This window comes from Cupressus sempervirens, chromosome 11 (assembly GCF_028749045.1).
Source record: "Cupressus sempervirens isolate cs-2001-9-10 chromosome 11, ASM2874904v1, whole genome shotgun sequence".
In the NCBI taxonomy this organism is placed as follows: domain Eukaryota; kingdom Viridiplantae; phylum Streptophyta; class Pinopsida; order Cupressales; family Cupressaceae; genus Cupressus; species Cupressus sempervirens.
In genome coordinates, this window is record NC_143128.1 from 616,186,510 (window position 1) to 616,212,098 (window position 25,589).

Consider the following 25,589-nt stretch of genomic DNA (forward strand, 5'->3'; position numbering starts at 1 on the left):
TCATTTAGGGCATCACATACCACTGTATCAATTAGGGCGTCTATTATCATTGGATCATTTAGGGCATCACATACCACTGTATCAATTAGGGCATCTATTACCACTTGATCATCGGATACCACTGTATCATTTGGAGAGTCAGATACCACTGTATCATTTAGGACATCAGCTACCACTATATCATTTGGGGCGTCAAATACCTCTGTTTCATTCATTTTCTTCCTATTGCTAACTGTGGCAATAACATAAGATTAGAAGATATGCTCATGATCATTATTCTTATAAATGAAAGAGTGAAATAACAATCCTATAGATATATTCCATATTCAGTTGGAAGGTCAACCAATCTAAATGGTTACCAATCACATTGACAAGAAAGGTTGCTTTCATTAAAGAAAATAACTAAATTCAATGATACAAATTAATCCATCATATCTTCTACTTGTATAAATATCATAAAAGTAAAAATACCTGTTACCAATAAATATTTGAATGCTCAACTTATCTTTATCTGATGCACGTCCTAACATCTCGTGGAGAGGGGAAACATTGTCAAGGGCTTAACCACCCAACCACGGACCTTAAACCTATTCCCACACTTTTTCTAACTAGAAAGGCCCTGCCTACCAGGAATAGACATGGAACACCTTGTCAACCACTGAGCATTCCTGGTACTTAATCACACCACTCGACTTGACAATAGAGGAACAATAAACATGCATGAACTATTAAATGATTTTCCTTTTTCAAATAATTTAAAATTGTTATGTCGTGTCTGATTTTCATTTCTTGTTAATGCAGATTTCTATCTCACCTCTTCACCTCTTCCTTGGCTACACAGCCAAGTGAGCCCCAGGTGTTTGAATCTCAAAGCAACCAGCTCTTACTGTTGATCCTCAACTGATATAATCTCAAAGCAACCAGCTCTTACTGTTGATCCTCAACTGATATAAGAATATTATATGTTTCTAACTTATCACATTCTATGATTTGAGCAATGTAACTTTAAGACTTGAAGAATAAATATCATTTGATTCTGACTTTCAATGGCATAAATAAAATATAATAACGTCATGGATACTTGGCTTTTATTTATCATAAACAGCTCTATCTTAGAGAAGGTCTAACCGACGATATTTAAGCAAGATGATTTGCATCATGATACAAGACTATATCTTACTGTTATAGTAAATTGGAATGCAACAATATCTGATAATAAAACATATCGCAATGCTTGGAATATAAACACCACATAACCTGGTTAAATCTGGTATTAGAATGGTGTCTTGTTGGACGCTATTAATCAGCCCCACCCTTCATGGAAGAAATGCAACTCTAGTGTGATTAACAATCACATCTTCAGTAAATCATCAATGGCAATTCGTGGATGAAATATACAATGTATAACAATGGTAAATTTCAAAGATATCGTACTGTATCTGCAGAGGTATCCATAATATAGGAAGAAGACAAGTGCCAAAAAGAGGAAGTTGGATGGTATGGAGAAGAATTCGAATGCAATAAAAAGAAGTCGGGTGATGAGTTATATTGTCTTCCGACTCACTTGGCTCCATAATATAAGAGGTATTCGGAAGTCTCTTTGGTTTCCAAGAAGCCGTAATCTACCAAGAAGAGACTTGATTCTTGATTGCCAATAAAATATGCCAAATGTTCATTTTGGTATTAGCAAGAAGAAACGACTAAATATGGAAAAAGATTGGTAGTTTTTAAATCGAGGATAATTATAATTTATATCTAGCTACTTGCATGCAAATATACTTATGAGGTGGCATCATATTATTTATAAAAATAATATTAGGGTGTCACTTTATTCCTATATCTGTGTACGTACATAGGTATACATTATAATGATGTGGTGGAAAAGTCAATCAAAAACCATTTGAGGCACGCATTATTTTTAATTAAAATAATTAATGTTTTAAATGTTTATTTAATAGCTCATGCATGTCTAATGTGTGTATCCTGTTATGCAGTCGTTAGGTCTTCAACCATAGTGATTCATGATTCATACCGATTTTCCCACTGATGGTGATGCTCCTGTACCCAATTCTATCTAACAATGCTTTCACCCCTTCGATATGCTCCCTACAAGGAAATTCTCTGCAGTTAAATCATATTACCATAACAAGTTATTAATTATAAATAATCATAACAGCTAACCGCCTTTTCAATTCCATGAATTCATGATAAATAATCATCTAGCATGTTATCTTCATATGAAATTTTAATGACTAACCATCTTACCATTTCGCAAGATTATAACAAATTTAATTGTCAACTAACTTCATGTGAACCTCAACGGCTATATGAACATTTTAAATTGGGTCGAAAATTGGGATGTAACACGACTAAAGCCCATCTTAGAAAGATTCAGCAGTATAAGATTAGAGGGCAGCAAATCCGAGCTAGGATGAATTGGATGAAGGAAGGTGATAAAGGTTCTAAATATTTTCTTAATATCATCAAGTCTAAACATAAGAAGGAGATGATTGAGTCTGTTAAAGTCAATGGCAATCCAAATAATGATCCTAGCTGCATTAAGGAGGCTTTTTATAGTTTTTATAAAGATCTTTTTACTTCAGAATTCAATGATACTAAGAAGCAGGAGCTAGACAATTGTCTTAAGCTTATTCCAAAAAAGATTAGTAATAAGGATGCTATGGAACTGGATACATTCATCACTTTGGAGGAGATTAAGGATACTATTCTTTCCCTAGCTAATGATAAGGCTCCTGGGCCTGATGGTATCCCTGCTGAATTTTATAAGCATAATATTGAGTGGATTGGTTCTGAATTGATGGAGTTGTATGAGAGTGCCTACCAGATTGGCTCACTTGGAGCTGACATTAATAAAGGGGTTATTAAACTGTTACCAAAAGGTGGGGATAAATCAGAGGTTAAGAATTGGAGACCTATAACCTTATTAAATCTGTCATACAAAATTATTGCTAAAATCTTGACCAAGAGGACTTGGGGGGCTCCTTAATGAGTCTATTTCTCCTACACAAACTGGTTTTATCAAAGGACAGTTTATCTTGGAAAATCTCATCACTAGTTGGGAAGCAATGCACTAGGCTAAACATGATGGGCAGGATGCAGCAGTAGTTCTGTTAGATTTTGAAAAGGCTTATGACAGAGTAGAGTAGCCTTTTGTAATGGGGATGCTGCAACCTTTTGGATTCCCTAGTGGTTTTTGTAAATGGATTAGAATATTACTTAATGATTCCTCTACAATTATAGATGTTAATGGAGAATTAACTGATAAGATTATTCTTCAAAGATCTATAAGGCAAGGATGTCCAATTGCTCCCTCGTTTGTAATTGTTGCTGATGCACTATTTTATATTCTCAGAGCTTCTCAATTAGAACCTCCTATCAGGGGTATTACCTTGCCCAATCAAGAGGTTTTGCTTAATGCTCAATTGGCTGATGATATTGCCCTGTTCATAGGTTTGGATGAAGTTAATTTTGATAATATGTTCCATAGACTACAGATTTTTTGCTTCATATCTGGGGCCAAAGTGGCTCCCCACAAATCATCCATTATTGGATGGTCAGTGTCACCTCCAGCTTGGGTGGGGAATAAGGGATGGGTAAAAATCCTCACCTGGCTATAACTTGAGCAATTCCAATTTCTTGACAAATTCAGAAGTTAGGCATTTTGTCAAACACTTTGCAAGAGTTCTTTGTCCTTTGTTTCCAAATTGATAATGATGTCTTGAATTTGTATGTTGTCTTGATTTGTTAGTGTTCGTGATATAAATGCATTTGAAAGAAATGCTTGAATGATTCTGAAATTAATAATTCAAACTAACCACTGAACTGCATATTTTATTAATGCTGCAAAGTAATATTGAAATCAAACATACTAAACAATTTTCCCAGCAGTCTCCAGCTGAAAAATATATATATATATATATATCGAATGCGCTGCAAGATATGTAATTTGAATACAATACGTTGCACTAAAAGTAGAACCTGGTATATAGATTCCACCCACGTGAAGTGCCAGGAAAGGTTTTTGCTGCTCCAAACGCAGCCTGCTTATCTGCTGGTAACCTCACGTCAACCCTGTTGCAAAAGACACCAACTTCTGATGCTTTCCATGGGTATTAATATGACCTGCGATTGATATTTGTGGCCATGTGAATGTGCTTAGTTGGTAGACACAGCTAATGGTGGACTATGCATTCCAAATTTGGAATCGCAGCCTCATTTCTTCCACACGCAGGCTCTCCCAGACTGTTCAAAGGTAATGTATGCTTGCAAATCTTAATTCCAAATCCACGTTACATGCACAGCAGTAACTTCCACATGGATATGCAGGCCAGAAATAATTTTATAATGCAAGACGATATACTTGGGATGTATCGCATGTGTTTTGAATTCAGAATTATATAATGCCAAACCCTTATCCTTGAACTCCAAAAATGAGCACATGCAGAATTACCAATTCTCTTCTCAGGCATAGTCTGAAACAGTAGAGAAGACACAACCAATATTCAGAATACAAATGAATCACTATACCTCAGCAGTGATTGAAAACACTTCTCAACTACAGTGATGAACAGTAGAGAAGTTAGGGAATTTTAGCTATACCTCAGCAGCTAAATTGCAAATGCAATTCCCAGAATTTACAACCCTTATACATCAGCAAGGGCATACAGTTCAGAACCCAAAAAGAGCCACAAAGGCACAAAATCAAATATATATTCAAGCGTGTCTTTCCCAATGAAATGAGCTCCCATTTATAAGCTTTCGTTGATAAAAGTTTCCATAAAACTCTACTTCAGAAAACGTGGAAGTTTCCCAAAAGAACTCAACACTAGAAACTTTCCAACTTGCTTTTTAGAAATATCTCTAAAAGTCATCATTATAATAATACAACTCAATGAATAATGGATAAATAAAAGCTCATACAATTATTAGCTTGATCAACTGCAAGTGACGACCAACTGCCAAGCCACCCCCTACATTGCCAAGGATAGCAACTACTAAAATAGACTTACTAAAAATAGTAAATCCATAATTGAGAACACCAAAACGCCCTGTCAGTTCACAAGGGTCGCTATGATGAGCTAACTCTATCAACCGCACAGACTAGCCAAAAACGGGGTCATTACAAGATGGCAATGGATGGGACCTAATGAAATTGTTAGGTATCTTGGTATCCCATTTTCCATTGAACCTTCTACTAAGGATATGTGGATGTGGCTCTTTTCCAGAGTGGAGAACAAATATTTGAAGTGGCAAACACATTTATTATCTCTAACAGGTTGAGTCCAAGTGGTTCAGAAAGTGTTATCTGCTCATCACATATATTTCTCTTCAACTTGGTTATTTTCCAAATATCAAAGCAGCAGTCTAGAAAGAATTATGAGGGATTTTTTGTGGTCTAATGGCTTAGGGAATTAAAAAAGACACTGTGTTAAATGGGAGTTTTGTTGTTTACCCAAAGACAAGGGTGGTTTAGGGATAATTGATTTGTAAGATCAGGGTATGGCATTGGCTTCTAAGTGGATCATTCAAGCTCTCAATGGGGATGAACCATGGAAGGTTTTAATTAGGAATAATATTTCTATATCTACTACAAAAAAAAGGGATGGCAAAATGTCCAAATTTGTGACAAAGTGTTTGGGAACTTTGAGTTAGCAGTGTTTAGATCTAAAGTTTTCCAGTCTTTGTGGAAGGCATGGGCTCAGGTTAGGAAACTTACTCCATTCAGGGATGCAGTTGGTGGCCCTCCTAAGGACTTTGTTTTGGATAGATCTATTTGGTGCGGTGTTGAAGCTAATGGTAAACCTCTTGCATTGACACAGAGTTGTTCTACAAAAAACTAGAACAGATATGGCATTTCTACTGTTGGTAATATTTTGGTTGACAATACGTTAGTGTTGTAGAATGAGATTGCTGGTAAGTTCAACATTCCTAATTCTCAAAAGAAGACTTATTCCATCATTGTTAAAGCTTTAGGAAATGTCTTTCCTGGACATATTATGAATTCAAATCAGTTTGTGCAAAATATCAGATGGAAAGATGGCAATCATTTCTTTAACGTTTCATCTAGGCATATTTACAGAATGCTTAAAGAGGATTGCTCTATTTTTGACAAGGTCAAACTTGGCTAGGCGCTGGGGGTTTCGGCTGATAGATGGCCTTTTATTTATTATTTATTTTGGCATTCTCAGTGTGAGCCTAAGAAATCTTGCTTTAGATGGTTATTGTTTTTGAAGAAACTTGTTGTGGATAATACTTTGCCTAACAGTCAAGGTTGTCCTATTTTGTGTGGTGTTTGTTCGGTCCATGAGACCTTTGAACACCTTTTTTTTACTGTGCCTTTGTAAAGGGTGTCTGGGCTATTTTCTTTAGGTCACCCATTGTTTGGAATAGCAGGCCAAGTCTTTCTTGGAGTGAAGTGCTTGCTGCTTTTGTGTATGATTTTGATTTGAAAATGAGCAGTTTTTGGTTTGTCTTTACTTGTGAAGTTCTTTGGTTTCTTTGGAAGGAGAGAAATGCAGAGATTTTTCAAAAGAGAAGGAGACAACTTACTGAGTTTGGTTGTAAACTCATACACTTTCATATTATGTCACAGGTTGCTACTTCTTTGGAAATCTCCAAAGACAGGTTTATGATGTTGATGCGGGAGGGACAAATCCTGATTCACAAAGATGATATTGTGTCTTGTCAATATCTTGAGATACACAAGGATATGCTCAAGCAAAGGGAGATGGATAATCTGAACCATTTTATCAAGAACTTAGTATTGGTGATAGAGCTAAAGGTGGAAACTACACTTCTCATGATCATGTTGCAAATGGACAGAGTGGTTAGCCTAGAAGTTAGGTTATTTTTTGATGTTCGGATGGTTGGCCAAGCTTGGTATTCAGTTTTTTTTGTATTAACTATATTATAAAACTTGGTTCTGATAGTAGGTGGTGTAAGCAGTTAAAAGGTCTTGCAGGATTGTAATGAATCTATTTCATTCCTAGTTGTTGTATAGGCAATAAACATATATCACCCGCTGAGCATATTTTGAAAATATTTTGTAAAATGCTCAATGTTTTAAAAGATCTATGATGTAACCAAGTTGATTGAACTATGTTAATACAAAAAAAAATGTGACGATCTTATCAATAACTGGACCTGTTATCATAACAGACTACATTAAGTTGTTGTACCGGTGTGCCAAAAGTTATGATAACAAACATAAGGTAACTATTGTATGGTGACAATCCTATCAATAATAGACCTATCTCCTAACACCAAAATGTGTCGGAGAAAATGTTATCTTGGTTCTTCGGGCCGAATTTTGTCGGACACCTTGATAACCAACTTATCATGGTTCTTCGGGCCAGATTTTGCCGGACACCATGAAAGTTGTTATGGTTCTTCGGGCTGAATCTTGCCAAACACCATAACTTAAATTTATTATAAACCTCACTTAAGGTGGTGTTTAAACTTATATTTAATATTATAGAAAATTCTTAATTTCCCTCTATGCTAAAAGAAGTGTTGAGAAATTTAGCCTCGTTACGAATTGTAGCAAATTCCATATATAATATGTGTGTGTTGACGGAGTTATGTTCATATCCTTAAATATGTCATTTTAGAAATATCATACTGAGATGATATCTTTTCACATACTCAAGAACATAATATGTTTTATATCAATCCTTCCTAACTAAGAGGGAGTATTAAGTTTGTAGTTACAGCCAAATTGATATGATCATGAGTTTCATTATTGATGATAATATAAATATTACTTTATATATATATATATATATATATATATTACACATATGGTTATTTATATTATTTTACACTAACTAATGATATTTAAACCTTGGAGACATGTCTCCTCCTCTCATACTTATGTGAGATCCAAATCTGCATTTAGAACATATCAATAACAATGGCAATATAATTACATTTGCAGACATGATCTTAGAATTTAATAGTATTTCTTAAGTTGTGCGATTCTAAATGCATTTGCAAGGTTTCAACTTAATATCGCATAACTCACTTGCATTGGCCACTTAACTTTTTTCAATTATTGTTTTATGGATACTTTACCTCAAGCAAAGTCCAATCATGCAAACTTATAGCACAGCCACTTAAACATCTTTAGTTGTGTTTTTGTACCACATCTACCTAGCACTTGCCCCTTGATCAGCCAAACATATAGCATAGCCACCCACCCACCTACCACAACTCTTTATTCTATTGTTTTTTGCTTGTTTGAAGGTGAAAGTTGTCCTTCCTTATTTTTGTTATCACAACTCTTTATTGTATTGGTTGTTCTTGTATCTACACTTGTTAGTGATTATTCTATTGTCCATTGTTGCTCATGAATAAACGAGGAAAATAATGTCAAGATTAAATAATGTAGAGCTTTTCAAACCTAATCAAAAAAAATATCCTTCTAAAACTATAACGGTGTAATAGCATCATCACTCAAGCTCACTATATTCAACATCATTATCCTTGATTACCTAAGAATGCTCCGATGTACCATGTGTTATCTAACTAGCATATATTTAAAAGAAGTGAATTCTTTTGCCTTCCTTCGTTCGAAGGATTAGGACTAAAGAGAGCTTTTTTAGGCACCTTACATGCTATGAGATTTGAGGAAGATCCCCTTACTTGCATATATTTGATGAGTTCTATATTGACCTTTTAGTAGACCTTTTAAAAATTACCTAGATCTTTCTCTTGAAGAAGTTATTTTTATACATGGATCCATATATTATACCCCTAGAGTTAGCTTTAGTAATTATCCCAAGATACATCCATTCCATGCCCAAAGTGACAGAAATGAGTAAAACAATATTCCTCTTTTACTTTTACTATAAAAGTTACCAATGTCCTTAGCCTCATTCAAGGAGGCACATTTCCTTTGTTTCAATATCAAGGGTCTTCCTCTCCATATCTACCTCATATGGTGACAAGTACAAATTACTGATATTTTCTCTACTATAAGAGGTTCCTTGGTCTTCAATTTAGGGGACAATCTAGGAGCCTTCCTCCTAGTATAGGCTATTTATGCTTGAACTACGTCTTATGGCTCAAGGTTTACCTACTTTAGGTTTAACCCATCTTCCCTTGTGTACCTCTCTATGTACTTTTGTCTTTTATTGAGTTAGAAAATCAAGGTTTCTTTTTACTATTATGCTTATTCTTATAGTTTGTCATACTTCTGGAGTCCAAATGACTAAAGCCCTATGTTGTACTTTTTCTTTTTTTTTTAAATCTTGCATACCACTCATGTCAAGTAAGGGATATGCCTCACATCCTATCCTAAAGCCCAAAAGTTTTCAAATGTGTTTTTAGGATGTCCCACGGAAAACAACAAACTTTGATGTAGTCATTAGACATACAATTATATATGGTTCAAAAGTTCAAAGCCCTAGTTTGGGTGGCCTCATAGTTAACAAATCCAAATTCTCGTGCTTCAGCATATGATTCATTGCAACTAGATTGCTCATCATGCTTCAACATACAATTTGTTCAAACCACATTTGTCATACAATCCATTCACTTGAGAATATCTCTGGGGTTACCTTTTTGGTCACAATTCAATCCATAAATAACCACTCAACCTGAAGCTAAGAGGCATTCCCACATCTAGCCTATTGATTTTATGTGACAAAAGCATCTCTACGTTACATGAGGCATCATTGTTGGCATCTTGAGACCAACCTACTATAGTCTATTTATGTGTCTATTAATCATCTTCTTCTATTTAAAGTCAACTTAGATGCCCCTCGTCTTCATCCATCAAAGAAGAACATGAACAAGACTATCCAACAGAATATATATTCATGGAACATTCAAGTCTCACTTGGACATTTCCACTTACGTTTCTTAGCACCAAGTCGGTTTTCTAACACATTACTCAAACATTTCAGATGGCATGATTATTCACTGTGAGCATCTCCAACATCATTGATCACAAATTGTAAGGATTCCACTTATCAAATTGGGACTATAACCTCACCAATTACAAATTCAGACTAATCGACATATTCCACAAATGCAACTTAATTTGATGACCTTGACCCCTCTAAGAGATTGAGAGTCATTAATTTTATTTTTGAGTGCCATACATAATATGATATTCAAGGGACTTATTTATTAACTTTTTCCCACTACCCAGATCATATTTGCTTGGCTTTTTTTACTTAGGGAGGTTGTCATCGTCAACCAATAATTCTTACATGGGAATTCTTACATGGGACCCCTAAAGTCATCACAATGAGTACAATCGCAACTTATTAAATTGCTATTTTTATGTTTCTTCAATGCATTGTACTTATTTACTATGATGAGCTCAATTAGGTCATAATGAATGTGATAACAGTATTAACTATCATAACAGAATAAATAGATGAATTTGGGAAATTGTATTAATTAATAAGACTTTCCAACATTGAAGCCACCAGCCATAGGACATGCATTATCAGAAAAACTGTAATTGCCATGCCTCCGCCATGGTTACTAACTCACCCAACCAAAAGGAAGTATAAATAAATGAAATTGGATAGTGTGTCGCTGGTCAAGTTGTCACACTTCTCCCTTGATCAAACTCTCTTAATTGGCTGGTTAGGAGTATTAACAATTCATTAAACCCAGCTGCCCTCCAATAGCCACATAAGATAAAAAGGCATGTGATTAAGCAAAACAGAGGAAGCTATTTACTAAGTCAAAAGGTGTCATGCCCCAACTTGATAACAGTCAATGAAATAAGTTAAAAGGACTCATTGTCTAAGGAAAAATAAAGAAGGCATTGTTTAAACCCGTGAAAAATAAAATAAAGTTAAATAAGGGACACATCAAAGTGTCAAGGCAGCAACTGAATCAATAAGAGGCAATAGTCACGAAATAAGAGACGCCAACTTTTAGAAGGAGAACGTGGATATGTAAAGAAGTGACCCTCCAAGACCTCGATGGAGGGGTATATTTTGCCAATCTGTATTCAAAAGAACGGAACCAAAAAAGAACAATTGAATAAACGCAAATCAATCATCCAATTTCAAGATTAATAAGTAAGAATGTGAGTAGACTTTGATATTTACAAGGTACTTGATATGAAGCTTAATACATAGAAATCTTATCTTGTTGATTTGCTCATCATGTCTTCAATTTGACAAGGATCCCTTTAATGCTTTTATCCAACCAACCATCCCCTTGAGGAGTGAAGGAAGAAATACATGATAAGGAGGGAGCAGCATTGCATCCTCCGCAAGTATGCTAACCGCTAAGTGGGGCTCATGAATGCATACATACGTTTATGTAGAGAAAGAGAGACAGCCAGTAAATTCATAAATAATTCAAGTTACTTAAGTACAAAATAGGCTTTGGTATTTCTATCAGAAATTCAGGTAATTCATTCGGGACCTACTTAATTGCATTAATTTTCTACTGCACAACACAGCCACATATAGCCTTCAACATAAATCTGGCAACATATGTTTGACCTAAATGTCCAGAGGCAAGGATCAGACAGTCCTAGATATGAATCTTTTTCCATTATAATTTAACAATTTGAGCTTAATTTTAGGTCTAGTGGCAGTGATCTGTAAATGTGTGGCGGAGGGGAAAGACAAGTAATAACCTGTATGACAATGAAGAGCACGGCTGCGAAGAGAAGCAGGATGCGCATGTCGCAGATGTGCCTGTCCATTGCTAGTACTGGAGGCATCGTCACTTGCGTCTTCCTCCTATTTTTTCTTGCAGATCTAACTTGAGATACCCTCCTTGTGTTTTAATGAAATTGTGGTCTCGCAGGCTACATAATTCTACTTTCGAGTGTGCCAATAGTAATCTGTCCAAAGATTTTGAAACCCTGAAATAAGATCATTGAAACTCTAGAAACATTGAATTTATATTGCCCACACGCGAGCCCTAAGCTTTGAATTAAAATTAGAAGTGACCAAATTTATGTAGCTCGATAGAAGCCTGAATTCAAGATTACCTAGAGCATACTGTGAGATTCCAAAGTTTATGAAAGAAAGGTGTGGTTTAGGATACACTCCTGTACTTTAACAACCAAGCTTCGAGATCATGGCAGATAGGGCATACAATCGTTATTTCGAACAGTTGAGCATGCATGAGTGGAAGCAGAAACTCGTGAAAGTTGACTTGAGGAGAAGTCACGGAGGGGACAAAAGGTTAGGCCCGTTAATCATCCGAGAAGCCGCGAAGCAGAAGAGATCGTTTGTCTCGGGTGAACAAAAGGCCGACAGTACCAGATCAAATATTCAAACACTGGTTCAAAAAAACATCTGCCTGAATTCAGGCCGGAAAACGAAGTCGAAAAGAAATCTTCAAAGCATATTTTGCCGCGGCTTTTTTCAATTCTGTTGGATTTTTCTATGATCCTTTTTACTATTAACATGAATGCATAATAAATAAAATAAAATAAAATCATTATTAGTCGGATAATTATAAAATACGTATCTTTAAATCTATAAAAACGTACTTATTAAAAACAAAATGTTTATCTAATTATTTTACATTTATAACAAAATAAATATAAATCTTGTATTTAAATAAGTACCTATCAATAATACTCGTTAATGGGTTAGCAAGGGTTGATCATTCTTATAGGCGAGGTAGGTGCTTTTGGTGTCCTCCGGAAGAAGGTTGGGTGACGATCAACTTTGATGGTGCCTCTAAGGGCAACCTGGGGATCTCAAGATGTGTTTACATTGCAAGACATGATAAAGGGAATGAGATTGCATTGGGGGTGAAAACATTGCCAGATGGGATGAATAATGCAATTGAATGCCAAGCAATTGTTGAGGCAATGCTCCTAGGAATCAAGTTGGGTGTCAAAAAAATCCACCTTGAGGGTGATTCCCATATAGTGGTAAATGGTCTTTTGAAGGGGTGTTTGGATGTGTTGCAGTTGGACAAATTTGTAGAACAGGTCTGAATTTTTTTAGCATAATTTGAAGATTTTCGTGTGACTCACAGTTACAGAGAAGCAAATGGTCTAGTTGATAGATTGGCTAATGTTGGTAAAGCATGATCATTAGAAGACAATTTTGAACATTTTGAGGACTTCTAATCAATTGATTGGAAGAATGATTTTTAATTGTGTCCATCAACCTTAACTTTTTATTATTTCCTTATTCTTTGGCGAGTATCAATTAATAATGGTTTTTTTAATGGCAGATATGAGGAAGGATGTGGCACATGTACGGGGAGAGCGACATGTTTTTTTTCCCTAAACACTATTAATCATTGATTGTTGTGCTTCATAGTTTTGGCTTGTGGAGTTTTCTAGGGCAATATAAGGGGAGGTAGCAGAGGATTAATAAAGGACCTAGTTCAAATTGTAATTGCTAACAATGGAAGCCAATTTTTGCCTCAAAACCATACGACAAATTCCTGGTTTTGATGGTTACATTTTGAGGAGGAGGCTAGGAAATGTGTTTAAAATCCATGACGAAGATTTCAAAGAAGTCATCAGAATGTTGTTTGGGTCAAAGTATCTCAATGAAGCTTGGTGGTCACATGTCAATGCAAAGGTGGCTCCATTGTTCTTGGAGATGGGATTAATGGTTAGTTCGAGCAAAGATGAAGTGCAACATATTGCTCAAACTTGCTTGGAACCACAATGGGTTAGAGGGATGGAGGACATTATTAATTGTGTCGTTATAGGAAAAGACTTGGCTATGGGTGAAGGCCCTTAGCACATGGTGGGTGCTAGTGATTCCTCAATTCAAACACTCATCATTTGGTCATCCTCATCGTCGTCCTAGGTTCATTTGCCTAAGGTAGAGGAGGGGTGGGTGAAGCTAAAGTCGATTGTGAGGGCGTTAGATTGAGAAGAGGGTGCAAATGAAGGTGGATGGATAGGTGTTTCTCATGGCTCGACAAGGGTGTGTAAGGAACAGTGTGAGGAAAAGGCGGAGTATAGTGTGGAAATTTCACTACTACAATGGTGATGGAAACGTGCAAAAGGCCCAGTGGAGGTGCTCACTAAGAAAAATTGATGGAGGCATTCCCAACTTCACAAGGGAAGAGACAGTGGTGTAGTTTCAGAACTAAGGTGGAGTTGTGTTGTTTTTTGTCCCATGTAGATTTTTGTATGTTTTTTGTTTAGGCTTTCTTTGTTGGTTTGTATTTCCACTTGTGATGTAATGAAAGTTTGTTAAGGTCGATGGGGTTTTTGTTGGTTTTGGAGCCTGGGTGCTAAGGGGTTAATCCCAATTTTTGTTGGTGGTTTAGCGAATGGTGGGTTTTAAGGGTAGGTTGGTAGGTGGACACAGTTTAGTTTGGCCTTTTTGGAAGGTGGCTCTAAAGATTACAATGTAAAATGATGTACTCTTTTCAATTTAATAAAATTACATGTTACCGATTATAAACAAGAGACGCAATGCATCATAGTTCCTGCCTAATGCATAATGGTTGTAGAGGTGTAGATGAGTGAGAATAAGGTTAAATAGTTCTATATTAACATTGTGAATGCCTTAATTTTTTCCTAGAAATGCACTTGTGATCTAATAGGATGGCCCATATTTTGTTGTTGAATTCTCATCCTACAAATGCACTTGTGATCTGATAGGATGGCTCATATTTTGTAGTTACCTTCTACATTCACAACTTAAAATATGTGCAATGAGGAAAGATATTCCATATCAATATTTGAATTATAGAACTTGAAGAAGTGATGAAGCATTTGGAGTATGACATTATATGTTTAAGCATGTTATGCATGCTACTAGAGAACAATAAGTAGTTGGAAGAACTCCCCCGACCATGCATTATTCTCATCTTGATTATCAAATGGAAGTCACGCTATTTTTAATCATTAGATAGAGATAAATAGCAGTATAGAACAATAACAACATAAACATATATTTAGAGGGAAAAAGGATAGATAATATAGAGGATCAGGAAGAGGAAGAGAGATAAAATAGTAAGATAGAGTGATACCAACATAAGTTGTGAGAGAGAGAGAGAGAGAGAGAGAGAGAATTAAATATAATTATTTTTCTTAATAAAACAAATAGTCAAAATAAAATCACAGTTATAATGAAAAATTATATTACATTATATTTTAATTAATAAAACTAAGAATTTAATTTTTATATTAAAACTCACATTTGTATAAGAAAAAATGAAATGTATTGAAATATAAAAATATTTAATAAGTAAAACTAATTGTCTAATTTTACACAATTAGAGAAGGCTTACTATTTAATGTTTTGTATTTCCAAATTTTTCATAAAATCAAGTAATTTTTAATTATGAAATAATATCTATATAATTTAATATGTACATCTGTAAATAATAAATAAATGCAATATATATAAATTTGATGTTGATGAATAAATATGATGTAATAAATAAGAAATAGAATATAACTATTTAATTTAAATACATAGTTTATAAAAACTTAATAATAATTTATATATCTTTTAGAATTGAATAATTTATTTTTTGCGGTTATTTCCTTTAGTATTTTTTTATATGTAAAATATAATTATTAATTTAATATTAAAATATATATATTTAAGTTTTAAATATATTTAAACTAAATGATAAATTGTTTAAATAAAAAAATATTAATTATAATAAATAATATTATTTATAAATTGTAACACTTATCAATTACACATATTACAAACACTATTATAAAATATAATTAAAAAATAATATTGTTTAATTTATTTTTGTAAAAGTAAAATAATAGTAATAATTTAACTACTTTTATTAAAAAATCAAAGTTTTAAAAAAATTAGAAATTCAAATACAAAGATATAACATATTGAAATTATATTGCTATTGAGAACTATGATATAATTTATAAATTGTAACACTTATCAATTATACATATTACAAACACTATTATAAAATATAATTAAAAAATAATATTGCTTAATTTATTTTTATAAAAGTAAAATAATAGTAATAATTTAACTACTTTTATTAAAAAAATCAAAGTTTTTTAAAAAATAGAAATTCAAATATAAAGATATAACATATTAAAATTTTGAAATTTTGCTATTGAGAATTAATATTGATTAAACATGTTGTGTGAGGTGGAAGATGAAATGATTGCAAACAAAAAAATCTTATCAACTTGTTCCAAATATGGAAAAGATAAAGTTGTAATTAATGCGTTCATTAATGCATGATGAAGTTGTTACAAAAAATATTTGTATTTTTGTAGAAGAAAATTAATTTTCTCCCCCACCAAAAATAGTATGGACCAATCAGATGAATGAAAAATGTGATTTATAAAATAATGAAAAATTAGAAAAAGATATAAACATTTGAAGTTTCATATAATCTTTTAAATTCTTTGATTTGATTGGTCAGTGTTAATGTGATATTAGCATTGACATGAATGCATAAGTATTCCTGCCATGGGCAAAAACTAAAAAGTACCTTTCAATAATGCTAAATTTTATGACAATAAATTATTTGAAAGATTTAAAATCTATTATATTTGTTATTTATAAAACTATTTCTAACATTAATTTTTCTACTTTCTATTTTTAAAATCAGATGCCAAGATTCTAGCAGCAAAGTTTTCCTTCCAACATCTAGTATGTTTGGATGGTCTGACACCATCAACATGGTGCTCTCAAATAGGATTTGAATGGGGAGGACCTAGCCACGTAGTTAAATACTTGTGTATCACTTTTGTACTATAAGCCCTAATCTCAGTGAAATGTGGAATTGGGTCAAGAAGTAAGCTAGATAAAAAAAATCAGTAAATGGAACTGCAAGTATCTCTCACTAGCTAGTAAGTTACAAGTTTGCCAAAAAATCCTATCTTCTTATACAATCTACTATGCCTCAACATGGATGTTTAACCATAAACAAGTTAACTATTTTCAGAAATTGATAAGGGACTTTCTTTGGTCTGATAGCAATGATAAAAGGAAAACCCATGCAATTAAGTCGCAATGGTGTACAACAAACAAAGCCCTATGAGGTTTAGGGCTTAAGGATCTTAGATTACAAGGAATTGTCTTGATTGTTAAATGGATAGGTAATGAACCATGGAAGGTTCTAATAAGACACAACATTAAAATTGGACATCCAGTTAGGGCCTCCTGCTAGAAAAATCTACATATTAGTGATCTCTTCTCTGGAAAGTCTGTAGTTAAGGTGGGAGTATCCAGTGTCTTTAAATCAATCTAGAAAAGTTAGGAATCAGTTAAATCCCAAATTTCTAATAATGGCCCAACTAATAGGAACAATATGATCTATGGTGAGAAATCCATTTGGTGGGATCTCAAACATGGTGATAAACCCCTAGCCTTCTTACAAGGTTGCTTAGCAAAACATTGGGATAGAAAAGGCATTAGCTCATTCAATGATATTCTAGAGAATAGAAGTTTAATTTGTTGGAAGGAACTTAGTGTCAAGTTTATCATTCCCCCCTCCCAATTCAAAACCTATGATATTATTGTCTTATCTTGTACCCCCCTCTTGCTTCCTCAACCTTGCTCCTTTGACAACCTTACATCTTCTTCTCTTATGTGGTTGGATGGCACCAGCTTTCTTAATACTAAAGCCAAAGATATTTATACCATTCTCTCTCACACGAATATATCATTGATCATCTTAATATTGTTTGGAACCTAGAGCTTGTCCCTGAAAGTCAGAAATAAATGCTTACTGACTTGTGGCATTGCCCTTATGAACCCAAGAAACCATGTTCAGTATGGCGCCTCCTTCTACACAAGCTACTCATCTCTAAATCAGGTGGGGAGGTGAATATATGTTTGTGTTGTAGACAACCATAAATTATCCCTCACATCTTTTTTGAATGTTGATTTTCCTAGGAAGTATGGGCTCTATATAAATTCCATGTTGATCCAAATTTCAAAATTATTGATATTATTTCTAGTAGAATTCTAAGCGACAAAAATGATTGTAATCTATTTTATTCTATTTTAACAAGTGAAATACTATGGCTATTAAGGAAGAAAATGAATGATAACACCTTTGGTAGTGCATCATTTACTCTAACATTTCTCTATAGGTTACCCTGGTGATGAAGGTGGATGGAAGAAAATTTTCAGAGCTAATTAAGGAGCAACAAAGTAGTTTAAAAAGAAATTTTCATTTGATTACATGGTTGATAAATAATTGGGAGAACCTTTTGTATTCAATCAAGTGTTGGCATGCCTGAAGCATCAGCTATAGGAAGACATGGACAGGAGGAATGTGCATAGAGGACCTCTTAGAGCAGTTGCCCTCACTATTTTTCATCTTCAAGGGATGGTTATTGTTCAACATGTTGGTCCACGAGGATGTACCAAAATAGCAACTAGGGATGGAATCCTATATTGAAATATCATGTATGAACTAGTAAATACAATAGCCTAATGCTCCATTGTGTCTGTAAAAAGATAACTTGAGACTGTTTGATTTATTATGTTTTGTATAAGGATTGATTTTGGGATGCAACAACATCATCATTTTGGGATGGGATACAAATGATACATGAGTTGCATAATGTATTTTGTTTATTACTTACACTCAATGGGGAAAAAGAGAGAGGATATTTTATATTTACACTTTTATACATTTATGCATATTTTCTTTTTTTTGGGTGGCTTGTGTTTAGTCCATTTTACCTTTTCTTTATATGTTCTAGTAGTTTTTTGTTTTGTTTTGATATATTATTTTTCTTGACCTCATTTATATACTATTATCATAGATTTATTCATACACTGTGTTTATTAATATGTCTTTATACTTCAGTACTTAGGTCTAGGTTTTTTTAAGTATCTATCATTTATTTTATATCTTCTTTTATGTTTTATTTATCCTCTTATTATTCTTTCTTATACACATGCATGCACGCACACATATATGCATATATATACAAACATATATATATATATATATATATATATATATATATATATATATACACACACACACACACACACACACACATATATGTGTGTGTGTGTGTGTGTGTGTGTGTGTGTGTGTGTGTGTGTGTGTGTGTGTATTGTTATCATGAATATTGATGATATTCCTATAAGGGAGTATATTAGTATTGTTGGAGATGTGATTTAGAGTTTATATGTAGCATTCATGACTATTTTGTCATTGACGTCAACATACTAGTTATTTTGTGAAGACTGGCAAAGTTATAGAGGAAGAAGGATTTGACGTGATTTGAGGATTAAATATTAACTAATACACACTTGAGGTTATGTTCTATAGTATGTCTAGATGCTACAACTAAGAGCACATACAAAAATATGAAGACTGGATAGAGTCACGAGGATTTTAGTGAAGGCAGTTTTCAAACAACATGTTTGGAAAGTGAGTACTATTGTTTTGATTCTATCTCCTCATTGAGATGGAATTGACTTAATTAGATTGAGACAAAGGTTGAATAAATGTTATAAATGCCTTGGTTCAGAGGGCATAATATGAAGATCATTGAGTGGAAAGTTACGAAGACTGTGAGCCAATAGTTTGTTTGTAATCTTGGATAAAGTGTAAAATTAAAATGTAACATGTATTGTAATCTCTTAAGATGGTCCTATATTATTATTGTAAATTGGGAAAGCCTTGTGGGTAACTCAATAACTTGTTTTAGGACTTGGTATAAAGGAAAGACGTTTTCCTTGGATGAAAAGTGTCCTAATGATCTATGGTCATAACTTTGTAATTTGTATTGTGCAAGCTTGATATGAAAACTTGTGAAGATCAGAGCATAGTTTGGTATGATTGAGGCACAATGAGCTTACAAGAAATTGTATATGGCGAGAAAAGTTGCTAGTTGGATAGTTTTTGTTTCACATTGTAGTATTCATAAGGAATAGTACAAAGGTTATTTGGATAGTGAGTTCAGTTGTCCTCCTTTCAACTCCTAACAAGGTTGAAATCTCCCAACAAGGGCTCATATGTACCGATTGTATTTCATTGACTCCTAACAAGGAACATTTATATTAGTACATCATTTTTTGGGTACCATGCCCATTGGGGTTTTCCCTCTAATCAAGGGTTTCCCTAGTTAACATATATTGGTGTTATTATGCATGGTTATCTTTCTATGGTTGTCATATCTATTGTTTTAAATATTTCAAAATTAATAAAGATATTGGTAGATATTTTAAGAGTACAACTGATTCATCCCCCCTCCCCCCTCCCTCTCAGTTATCTTGGTGGACTTTACTTTCTAACAATTGGTATAAGAGCATCAGATCCTTGAAGGAAAAGCTTAACAACTTAAAGAGATCTGTGGCATATTTCAAGATAGATAATCTAAATTTTGATGGAGTTAACTATGACGGCTGGAAAGAAAAGATGAAGACACATTTTCTAAGCATGGGTCTAGAATTTTGGTTAGTTACTACAAAGCCTAAAACTATGATTGAAGAAGACAAGCTTGAAGGATGTGAGGAAGCAAAGAAATATCTATTTCGACAGAATATGTTTGCTAGAGAAGCATTGTTATCAACTCTTCCTAAAACTAAAAATAGAGACGTAAAATATTTAAGACTTGCTAATTAGATTTGGAATGATTTAAAAAGTACATTTGAGGGTGATAAACATGCTAAGAAGGCTACATTACAAAGTTGGATATGTTTATTTCAACATGTTAAGATGTTGGAAGATGAAATTCTAAGAGGATATTTTTCTAGGATATCAAAAATTGTCACAAGAATAAAGAATTGTGGAGGAGAAAAGTCAAAAGATGAAGTTGTATGGAAAATATTGAAGACCTTGACACCTTCTTATAAACAAATAGCACAAATGATTGAAGATGTTATTCCTTTCACATTTAACTTTATAAGAGATACTCTTCTTGCAAGATTGCAGACATCTAAAATGTGGATGAAATAGAGTGGAGAATTTCCTAGAGTAGGGACTACTTTTAGCGTACAAAGAGACAAACCTTTGTTGACAAGAAGCGCGGGTACAAGTGGAGGCTATGCTAATAACAGTCGAACAAAAGATGAAGAAGACAAGAAGATTGAAGAAGGACTTGCCCTTCTTATGAAGAGAGAACCAAAAGGTAAAAAAATTCTTGTTTGTTAGACATGTAAAGAATTTGATCATTATTCCTCTAAATGTCCTAAAGAGAAAAGAAGTTTAAGCCTTGAAATCTCTACAAGTTAAGAGTACCTAAGGATCGCTTTTATGTTAATGAGTATGGTAAATTTGATTTCAAAATGATAGACTTATTAAATGATAGTGATGATGAGGATAATGAAATTGGATTTGTCTCTATTAAAGAAGAGAGACCTAAAAAAGAAGAAAGAACATTAGTATTACAAGTTGAAAAGAAAAAGTCTGATTGTGTAACATACCCTACTAATTCTACCTTGAATTTTTTTAGTTTTGATTCAACAACATTTTGTCAAACAGTTGGTGTGCAAAGTCTGATTTGTAATTTCTGAGTTCTTGTTCAGATGTTATAATACTTCTCTGCCAAACAATGACCATATGATCTGAAGAATAGCAAGGACAAATATCTTGGCACTTGAACACTACTACAAATATGCCATGTAAAGAGTTCTTATGGACTGATCGTAAATGTTCCATACACTTATCCTCTATTCAAGATATACAAACTTCATATAACTGTGTACAAAAGTGACTGAGTTTGTAGTGCAAAGACTGTTACACAGTGACTGAATATGCAAAACTCTTTATAATTATGACACCTATACATTCATTGAACTTTTATAATCGGGTGTAGAAGAACCTAGAAATAATATGATCGTTGTTGTTCAAAATTTGAGGATGGATGTCCAGTTTAGCAACCCATCTAATAGCTACTCGGTTAGGGTATGAAATATGACCTCCAAGTACACAGAATGAGGATTGTTCATGCGCACTATTCACACGCACTGTTCACGCACACTGTAGCAGCACTGTTTACCCACAAACCTGCTCCAAATCTCACCTCCAAATCTGTTGTCCATGCTGTTCAATGTCTGCAATGATAATCCTTTGGAAATGGAACAATTTTAATCTTACCTGTAGCTGAAAAATTGAAGCCGAATGCACACAGTATGAAGCTAATAGATCTTAAATCCCTTGACTCTGTCTTCCAAGAGCGAAAGGATTGTCACCAATGGAGGATTTCGTCTCCAAAAGCCAGCAACCAAACCAACCAAACTAAGCTTGAATTCATCAATCTCTTCATATCTCCACACCCCACTCATGGCTGTATATAAAGTCCTCTTAGAGGGTCGACCCCCACTCCACAAGCAATGTGGGATTAAATCTCATATTTGCATTTTAATATATTGTTTCCATTTATCACTTTAAAGTCCCAAGGAGATCATTTTGTGTCCCACTCTTGGGCACACATATAAATACAAAATATAATAAAGTAACCTTATAATATTAATTTAATTGAAGTTACTTTATTAAATAACTTTCGGCATTAAAATTCCATAGCAAATGATCTCGAAACACCACAAATGATAGCTCGTTAGAAAGAGCTAAGAAAAACACATCCAACCCCATCATCAAAATTATCATCCGACTAGCCTGGCTAACTTACTAAAAATAGTAAGTCACATTGTAAATGCCTCCAAACGAACTTAGTTGGCCCCAGAACAAAATCGACTAGGCCAAAACACCACAAGATCCCGTCCATGTCCTTGTTAGCCCCCGGGACCACATAGAAGTAGGCTAACGACAACATATATCCAAACTGGTTAAACAGGGGACAGTACAGTCCGCCCCTCTTGAAATTGCTTGTCCCCAAGCAATCTCAACTCTGGATGTTGAAGAACCTGCTCTGCCTCCGATGTTGCATCCTCAATAGGTAGGTTCCTCCACTTCACTAGGTACTCCCTGATAGTCCTCTTGCGAAGCACCCTCTCCCGGGTGTCAAGTATAGCTTTAGGAACCAAGATAAGCTTTCCCTCATCATCGAGAGGTGGCAATACTACTGAAGGCACCACATTGTGCCCCAATGCCTTTTTAAGGCGTGACACATGGAACACATTATGCACTTTACTGTCTGCAGGTAATTCCAACTCATAAGCTACCTTGCCCACTCTCCTGATTACTCTGAATGGTCCATAGTAGCGCGGTTTCAATTTCTTTGTTCCACTCCTCTTGAGAGAGGACTGCCTATACGGCTGTAACATGAGGTACACCATGTCTCCCACCTCAAAAGACCTCTTAACCCTGTGCTGATCAGCATATTGCTTCTGCTGATTTTGTGCCTTTTGCAAGTTTTCCTTCAAGGATCGCATAATGTCCTGACACTCTTGCAAAAGATCCTTGGCCTTAGGCACCCTACTGTCCCCAAATAACAAATCCAAGAAATTAGGAGCATCATACCCGTATAGTGCCATAAAAGGGGACATTTGAATAGACATATGGTAAGAGGTATTATAGCAGTACTCCCCTAGATGTAGCCACTTCACCCAAGCCCTCTGCTGCCCTGCAATATAGTTTCGGAGATATCCCTCAACCCACTTGTTCACTATCTCTGTTTGCCCATCAGTTTGGGGGTGGTAACTAGTACTCGGAGTGAGCTCTGTTCCACATAACTTGAACAACTCCTGCCAAAAGTGGCTCATAAATCTGCTGTCTCTGTCACTGACTATGCTTCTTGGTATCCCATGTAGTCTGAATACCTCTCAAAAAAATAGTTCTGCTATTTGTGTTGCTGAATACGTAGACGAAATTGCAAAGAAATGTGCAAATTTCGTCAATCTGTCTACCACAACAAAAATACAATCTCGACCCTGTGCCTTGGGGAGGCCTGTGATGAAATCCATGGAAATGCTATCCCACTTCTTCTCTAGTATGGGTAGGGGCTGTAGTAAACCACCTGGAAAGGAATGTTCCTGTTTGTTCTGCTGACATACTTGGCACTCTCTAACAAATTGAAGCACCTCTGTTTTGAGTCCTTTCCAAGTGAAGCGCTCTCTCACCTGCCGATATGTCTTAAAGAATCCAGGATGTCCTGCCAATGGTGAATCATGAAACGCCCTCAAAATCTTCTGCTTCATAGCAGACTCGGGTACTAAATAAATCCTTTCCTTGTAGATGATCAGATCATTTACAACAGTGTATCGGCTATCCTGAATAGTTCCTTCAATAATACTAGATGCCCAACTATCCTTGGCATACTCTGCCAAGATCAACTCTCTCCAATCATCCATGACTATCCCAACAGCAAGCAAATGAGGCCTTCTGGATAAAGCATCTGCGACAATATTTTTCTTCCCTTTGACATAGACTATGTCGAAATCATAAGCTTGTAACTTACTCACCCATTTCTGTTGCCTGTCATTAAGATCCTTCTGCCCAAGGAAATGTTTCAAGCTGTTATGATCTGTTTTTACTGTGAATCGGCTCCCTGCTAAATATTGCCTGAACTTAGCTAGCGCGTGCATGATTGCTAGCATTTCTTTGTCATAGATGCTGTAAGTTCTCTCAACACCTCGTAATTTCCTGCTCTCATATGCGATGGGATGTTTGTCCTGCATGAGGACAGCTCCTACGCCCTCTCCCGAGGCATCACACTGCAGCTCAAAAGGCCTGGTGAAATCTGGAATGGCTAAAACAGGACACGTATTCATCAGCTCCTTGAACCTGTCAAAACAATCCTGAGCCCTCTCTGACCACTTGAAACTGTCTCTCCATGTCAAATCTATAAGTGGTGCTGCTATCTGTGAAAATCCCTTCACAAATCTACGGTAGAACCCACAAAGCCCGAGAAATCCCTTGAGTTGTGAAGTGTTCCTCGGCGGTGGCCAATCCAGAATGGCCCTGATCTTGTCTGGGTCAACCCGAACACTTCCTGCACTAATAATATGCCCTAGATAGAGCAACTCTGTCATCTCGAACTCGCATTTACTCATCTTGGCATATAATGACTCCCTCTCTAGAATACTGAGCACTGTATCAATATGCTTCAAATGTTCCTCCCAAGTATGGCTGTATATCAGTATATCATCAAAGAATATCAACACAAAATTCCTCAGCTGATCTCTGAACACTCTATTCATACAAGACTGGAAAGTGGCGGGAGCATTAGTCAACCCGAAAGGCATGACTAAGAACTCAAAATGTCCGTAGTGGCATCTAAAAGCTGTCTTCTCCACATCCCCCTCTCTAACCCGTATCTGGTGGTAGCCAGATCTCAAATCAATCTTAGAGAAGTAGCATGCACCGTGCAATTCATCAATAAGCTCATCGATGCGCGGGATAGGGTATCGGTTCTTGATTGTCTTCTTGTTTAGCTCCCTATAATCAATGCACGTCCTCATTGTACCATCCTTCTTCTTCACCAATACTACTGAAGAAGAAAAAGGACTCTTGCTTGGCCGTATGTGCCCCCTGTACGGATGAACTAGACTGTTTGCTTTGCAGGTCTGAACTCCTACTTTGTCTTGCTCTGGTATTGCGGAAATTATAAGGCCCCTGTCGCATGCTCAAACATAAATGCTCTGATTTTAGTGTTTTGACAAAACACTTTCCCCTCTATCCGCCAGTTCCAAATTTCCTATAAGACCTCCACAGGATGGCAGGACTTATAGCTCTGATACCATTGTAACATACCCTACTAATTCTACCTTGAATTTTTTTAG

General features: G+C 35.1%; 1 protein-coding gene across 3 annotated transcripts in view; it reads right to left on the reverse strand.

The window, feature by feature from the left end:
• The window catches only part of LOC149531199 (alpha-1,3-mannosyl-glycoprotein 2-beta-N-acetylglucosaminyltransferase-like), a 196,165-nt gene extending 183,739 nt beyond the window's left edge, over positions 1–12,426 (reverse strand). Inside the window, exons 1-2 of one of the 3 annotated variants that reach the window (XM_089811949.1) lie at positions 11,996–12,426; positions 11,636–11,845 (exon numbers count right to left, since the gene is read on the reverse strand). In XM_089811949.1, the coding sequence (XP_089668075.1) occupies positions 11,636–11,722 (87 nt within the window). In that variant the 5' untranslated portion in view covers positions 11,723–11,845; positions 11,996–12,426. Of the gene's footprint in view, positions 1–11,635; positions 11,846–11,995 lie in introns of those variants that run through there. The other 2 variants (XM_089811950.1, XM_089811951.1) reach the window with 2 other exon arrangements.
• Between the last annotated feature and the right edge of the window lie 13,163 nt (positions 12,427–25,589).